The sequence below is a fragment of the Trichechus manatus genome, unplaced genomic scaffold (genome assembly GCF_000243295.1).
Source record: "Trichechus manatus latirostris isolate Lorelei unplaced genomic scaffold, TriManLat1.0 scaffold00108, whole genome shotgun sequence".
NCBI lineage: Eukaryota > Metazoa > Chordata > Mammalia > Sirenia > Trichechidae > Trichechus > Trichechus manatus.
Window position 1 is genome coordinate 663464 of NW_004444044.1, and position 7284 is coordinate 670747.

General features: G+C 34.5%; 1 protein-coding gene across 1 annotated transcript; it reads right to left on the reverse strand.

Moving 5' to 3' along the window:
• Positions 1 to 509: 509 nt before the first annotated feature.
• Positions 510 to 3763, reverse strand: CXCL8 (C-X-C motif chemokine ligand 8). The gene is made up of 4 exons (XM_004383314.2): positions 3603 to 3763; positions 2545 to 2680; positions 2172 to 2270; positions 510 to 1730 (listed from the first exon to the last, which is right to left on the reverse strand). The coding sequence occupies exons 1-4, from the start codon at positions 3664 to 3666 to the stop codon at positions 1709 to 1711; spliced, it is 321 nt and encodes a 106-aa protein (XP_004383371.2). The 5' UTR covers positions 3667 to 3763; the 3' UTR covers positions 510 to 1708.
• Between the last annotated feature and the right edge of the window lie 3521 nt (positions 3764 to 7284).

Sequence of the window (7284 nt, forward strand, 5' to 3'; positions counted from 1 at the left end):
TTAAGAGTTTTGCTTTCTTTGTTTTCAAACATATTTGCTCTGTAATCACATTTTAAACTTCCTTTCTTCAAAATAAGATGCACTTATTTGCAATTTTATGTTTGATAATTTCAGTATCTGAAGTTTTGGTATATCAGACTGGGTAGTAAATATTTTTTTTACACTAGCTTTTATTCATTGTGATTTGTTTTCTTGTATTTTAGAGATTTCAAACTCTGAGATTATTATCTTCATAACCCATTGCCAAAACCTATTGCCATGGAGTCGATTCCAACTCATAGCAACATAAGAACTTTATTTACGTTAGATACTTGAGGCACTACCAGCCCAGTAAATACTTTCTGATTGATGGAAAATCTGAAACCAGTATTATTAGTCAAGAGGTACACAGGAGGCAGTTGAGAAAATTTCTAACATTCTATGGAAGAGACTACTTTTTATAACCCACCTCTGGAAAGGAGCACTGATTTTCCATATAATATACAAAATGCTAAGGAGAAGCATTTAGATTTTGTAAATCAAAATATGATTTTAATATGAACAAAGAGATTCCCAGTAAATTTTAAAATTACAAAATACAAAGGCAAACACCTGATGACTTTGACAAGGAATTACATTTTTGAAATGTTTTATAATTACATTTATGTTGACATGCTATTAAAAAGGTAGAAACAAAATCTCTGAGAACACACAAAAGTATCTTAAAGTTAAAAAAAAAAAGTCTGGTTTTGAAAAAAACACGATCATTTCAATGAAATCATGACAGTCTATTTGTATATAATGCGTAAATTTTAACCATCAAGCAATTACTGTTTATATTGCCTAGTGAATTTCTGTTCTTTTAGGGTAGATAGTTCTAACTCAGGATTATGATGATCCAACACAGCCCCCCCATAGCAAAGTAGGCAATGACAAGGCAAGACCAGGAGTAGCAAAAGTACGACTTACAGTTAAATTTTAATTTCAGATAAACAACAACACACTTATACTCAAAAATTATTCATTATCTAAAATGCAAATTTAACCAGGCACTCTGTATTTTAATTTAATAAGTCTGTCAACCCTAATAACAAATGCTCTTATATACATCATTCAATATTTAAAATAAATATAAATGCACTATAACATAAGTATATACTCTTATCAACAATATTTCCCTTCCCATTTTTCCAAATTCATGTACTAATATTACTATATTTTATGCTTAAATATATAAATAATAAATAAGTGAATAAGTTACACTTGAAAATAATTTATATGATCATAAAAAAAACTTAAAGTGCTTCCATAGGTCCTCACAACATCCCTGTGAGGTAGGCTGATGACTGGGTTGATTTTTTTTTTTTCCCTCAAGTGTAGGAACAAAGAAGAAACCAAGGCACAGTTGAACTGGGACTCATGGATTCTGGCCACCAGACTAAGGTTATAAATAAAAAAACAGTATTCCCAGCTAAATTTGAATTTAAGATAAACAACAATTTTTTTAAATGTAAGTATGTCCCAGATATTGCATGGGACAGTATACATGGGAATATAAAAAACTATTCATTGTTTTGCTGAAATTCAAATCTAACTGGGCATCCTTTTTTATCTGGCAGTCCTACACCAGACCCACACAATACATGAAGCATCGAAGTAGTTTTGTTTGAAGTTTCAATGGCATCTCCACTGAGGAATTCTTGGAAACCACAGAGAATGAATTTTTTTTTCATTGTCCTCCTTTCTCAGCTCTGAAAATAAAATAATAAAATAAAATTTTAAAAATCATAATTTTCTAATAAGGAGGGAAGTATGAGTCCTGAAAGTATGTTTTTTTTTTTGAGAAATTAATATACTCTTAGACATTCATGTGTTAGAAATGCTCTATATTTTCAATTATAAATAGGGAGACCAGATAATTTATCATCCAAACCAGGACACATCTGATAATGAAAGAGACTCTGCTAATGATTATGACAGGACACGTACTTATACCCAGATCTTCCTGGACAAATCAAGATATGTGGTCATCCTAGTTACGAGTAAAACAAATTCACTATTGCTGCTTTATATTTTATCAAAAAGACAGATAACTAAAAGAAAAGATATTTAGCAGCAGCACAAAATTTATAGGCTGACTTTTGGACTATATGTCTCAGGACAAATAAAGTATTTAAATAAAAATAACTCACCTCTTCAAAAACTTCTCCACAATTATCTGCACCCACTTTGCCTTGGGGTCCAGGCAGACCTCTTTTCCTTCCTCTCCATCCTTTGTGACAATTTTCACACTGGAATGAGATAGAAATGATGAAGATCAATACTTAGCAAGTTGCAGACATCTCTTTGCCATTCAAACCGTGGCTCCTCAAGTACAGGCATAAGATCTAAGTCCAAAGCAACTTTCAGTGGCTAGCCATGGAATGTACTATATATAAATATCACTAAGACAAGAAAGTTTTTTTTCTGCTTTATTTTCCTAGCACCTAAGACTTTGTTGTATACTTATTTATCCATTCTAAGTTTGCTAAAGCAAATTATCTAATCACTTATGAAAGTACTTACATGATTTCTGAATTTGTGCAGTGTGGTCCGCTCTCAATTACTCTCAGTTCTTTGATAAATTTGGGATGGAAAGGTGTGGAGTGTGTCTTTATACACTGGCATCGAAGTTCTGAAACCACCCTGGGCAGAACTGCAGCTGTGAAAACAAACAAAAAAACAATTAAGGGTTGATTTCATCAAAGGGCATAGCTCTGATAGCTATCCCCTCTTTCCAATAGGATTATTTGGGGACTGTGAAAAATGTCATATCTTTCACAAATCTATTCCTAAAACTGAAAGCCTGATATTCTCCTAGCCTCTGACCTCAACTGCTTTCTTTGTTTTAAAAACAATCATGACTGAATTCACTGAATTACTTTCTACATAAAATTTTAGAATTGTTTTTGTTGACTTCTTTTTTATTCTACTTGGTATTGTATAATCTTCTGTGATACCACAATGCTATTTAAGTAGGTAAACTAAAAATTACCAACAGGGAAATGCCCTTAGAAAGAATTAATAGTAATATATCTATGAATTGCACAGAGGTGTCTTATATTTTAGTAAAATCCTTAATGCTAAGATAAAAAAATATAAAAATTATATAGCATAAACATTTTAAACTATATTTGTTTCATAAAAGGGTTCCCAAGAAGATCTACCATTTATCATGGCGTCTTTAAGCCAAACAGAAATTGGTAGTTGTCACAGCCTTGTCAATAAAATACTAAGCGGAGTGTAATTATCTGAGTTATCTTGCCCAATAATAATAGACAATATGGGCAACTGTGGTGCCCAATAAGATATACTATAAATTAAAGATTTATGTTACATATATGCATAGTACAGAGTCTGAATAATAGAAATAGAATACCTACATTAATCAAAGTTGATACTTTACTACATGTCATACAGATACAGCCTAGATAATTAAAACTGCAGCTTAACATTAAATGACTGCAAAGACTTTTTTCTTGTTCTGAATCAAAAGGATGTTTGTTGTCAAAGCATTAAGGATAGCCTTGCTATCTGAGCATTTAGACAGAAGAAAACTCTGCAGATCAGAAAGATATGCTTACCTTTGCAGAGCGCTGCAGAAAGCATGAAAGCTGCCAAGAGAGCAAAAGCCAGCTTGGAAGTCATGTTTGCAGGAGCTGGTTACTTTCTGATTTCTCACTGGCTCTTGTCCTAGACACTTGTGTGCTCTGCTGTCTCTGAGGACTTGTGTTGGCTGGCATGCTCCTGTGGCTTTTTATACTGTCACAACATGGAGAACATGCACGCTCATCCCTGCGTTGTGTCAGAGGAAATTCCCCAGTATGCAACCTGAGTCATCACACTTCCCTATTCTCTTATCAAACTGTCAGCATATTGAAGTTCTATTTGATCATTAAAATAACATTATTAATTTTAATAAACATTTTTTTAAATAGACAAGCTTTCCAATTTGATAAGTCATTATCAGTTGTATTCCTTCTTATTTATAGATAACTTTCTCATAGTACTGTGTGGCCAGCAGAGTGGCAGCTGTTGGAGTGTGGTCATTTACGATTTTTCTTTTTATGGTCCCGTCGTTTCTTTCGGTAAATTGTATTGGCTGTAATGATAATGATACCCTAGTAAACCACTTTTATTGGGGAAGTAGTTTATGATATGTCCTTTTTTAAGCATTTTAAAGAGTTTCCAGGAACTGTTACTGCTTTCAAGGAGCGTTATTACAACTTTTCAGATTTGTTTTTCTAACATATGTTAACAGAATGAAAGGGGACACCTGTTACACATAGAAATAACTCAGTCCCACAAACATTTATTGAGTATCTACTGATCCCATCCCATCCAGAGCAAATGAGAATAAAGAAAAAAAAAAACAAAGACACACGGGAAGTATTTGTTGAAAGGACTAATGGACCACAAGTACCACAGAGTCCACCAGCCTGAGCGCCGAACTAAATGGTGCCCACTAACTGCCTGATAAGGATCACAGCAGAGGATCCCAGACAGAGACGGAGAAAAATGTAGAACAAAATTCAAATTCACATAAAAAGAACAGATTTAATTGTCTGACAGAGACTGGAAGAACCCTCGACACTATGGCCCCCGAACACCCTTTTAACTCAGAACTGAAGCCACTCCTAAAGTTCACCCTTCAGCCAAAGATTAGACAGGTCTATAAAACAAACAGTAACAGTGGTGAGGAACACCTTAGTTCAGTTACGAATATCAGACCAAAAGGGCAACACCTGCCCAAAAGCAATAATGAGAAGACAGGAAGGAACAGGAAAAATGGACAGACGGAAATGGGGAACTGGGGTGTTGAAAGGGAGTGTTGATGCATCACAAGAATTTCAAGCAAAGTCACAAAATAATTTGTGTATAAATTGTTGAATGAGAAACAAATATGCTCTGTAAACTTTTACCTAAAGCACAATAAAAAATATAAAAAAAATATTGAGTAACTTTGTGAGTAATGTGTAGGATCTAGAGGTGGGTAAGACTAACTAAGTACTTGTTCTCAAAGAGTTTGATCTATCAGAAGAAGAAAGCCATCTCAGGACCTGACTATGTCACAGAGTAGACAAGTGCTACTGAAATATTAATTCCAACCCAGGGCATAAGGGCAGAATCTTCCACATGCAATTTGAGCAGGTTGTTGAAATATCGGAGACTTCAATAGAGGGAGATGAAGGGGAACAGACATTCCAGATAGGAACACTGTTTAAGGACACTTTTGTGTGCCTTATAATCTTTCTGAGTTTCTGTTTCTATATCTGTGAAATGGGTTTGATAACACTCACCTATCTCATAAAGCAAATATTTGTACACTTCCTGGTTTAAATTTAAAACTAGTGAATACTCATCTACTCCAAGAGCTATGGCTTTTATTTCTTATTTTCCAAACTTCAAAGATGTTCGACCAACAATTATTTCCTGCAATCTCATTTGCCTGAGCGGCATTCTTCATGAAAGATTGGTTTCCAAAATACCAAGTTGAGTCAGATTACAGCATGTAATAGTTTAAGTTCAGTTCAAGTTATGGTTTGCTCAAATTAGAGCTCCAGATAAAATTTGATTGTTTTAGAATAGAAGCTGCCCTTTCAAATTAAAATTTTGGTGTATGGAAGTCTTAAAATAGCTATAGAATTCCAGAATACTTGAGGAACTGACTAAATAGTTAAATATTTCTATCAGATTTAACTCTGAAATTATTTAACAATAAATGATTAACAAGTAGACCAAGAGTTATGATGCTTTAAAACGTGGATGTTTGTGGTTTGGGGAAAAACATTTCTTTTGCTGAGATATTTGTGTAGTGACCCCATGATAACTTCTTAAATATCACTTTGATTTACTTCATTTCAGGGATACTTGTGGATGTGTTTATGTGTGTAAATTAACCCTCACAAAAAATAGGGTAAGTACTAATGTCCTTATTTTAAGAAGAGGAAACTCCAAGATCACACATCTATGTAATGATGGAGCTGGTGTTTCAAAACACTTACTCACTGATGAGTTGGTGTAAAATCACATTCACAAAGAAGAGCTGAAAAGACTATTCTTTGGGACACGAGGACAATAAGCCACCTTGGTAAGACTCTGCAAGATTTCTCACTCTATCCATCTTGCTAGTCATTATAGGTCCTCAGATTAGTCTGGATTTCCTGGGATAAAAACACTAAGGAAGGGTCCTTATAAGAGGAAAAGTCTGCTCTCCTCTGGGCAAGTACACAATTTATAAAGAATTCAGCTTGGTTCGACACCTTTCCTCTTTCCCAGGAAGTTCAATACAGGAATAAATTCTCCCACACAAGGGTGTGTGCAGGGGGAATGCCATGGTTGAACACTTTCCAAAGAGGCTGTTTGGTTTCTGAGCAATTATGTTGCTTTCTTTACCTTCTTCCAATCAACCTAAGGCTAGAGAACAAAGCAGTACCATGGGTTTCATTACCTTTTATAGCACAGTAAGTGTTTATTTTATACAATGCAGTTTCTATTGTTTTAACTCTATTATTTAAAAATTAGGTTCCAGGAACCTAATTATTCATTTGATATATATTGATTATCTGCTAGTGCCCGGTATTATAATAGGAGATGTCACTACTATATAAAGAAAATATGGTCCCTGATTTCAAGGAGTTTTCAGTCTAGTGAAGAATATGGACAAATAGTTATACAACCAAGTAAAATCCAGTGATGGGCGCTATATTATAGATAATCACAGGAATTTCAGGAAATAAACAAATAGGACCTCGGACTCATTTTTTATGAGCAAAGATGTTCAGAGAAGGTTTTGTGAAGAAACAATTTCAAAACTGTGACTTAATAATATTCAAAATGAGTAAGAGTAAGTTAGACATAATGGGATAGAGAGAAGTGATGGTTCCTTTGCTAGTGGAGGGAAAATCAAGTACAAAGCAATGAGATGTAAGAGAACATGGTCCTTTTGGGTTCCTGAATTCTTTTAGTATGGAATACAGTGGACAAGGTGATCAGAGGAAAAAGTTGGGGCCAGATATGCAACCAAGACCTAGATCTTAAAGAAATTCCTAGTCTCTTTGCTTCAGTGACGTTGGCATGTTCTACAAAGACACATTCTCATATGGTACACCCTGGCATGACTGACTCAGTCTATCATCACTAAGATCCAATCATAAGACCAATCACTAAGACACTCAGAGTTCCCAGGATGATGCAAAGCATTTCTTATTTATCCCTGAGGGTTGCCTTTGTAGTTTTTCTGGGTCCGTTTACATGGGTGCCCCA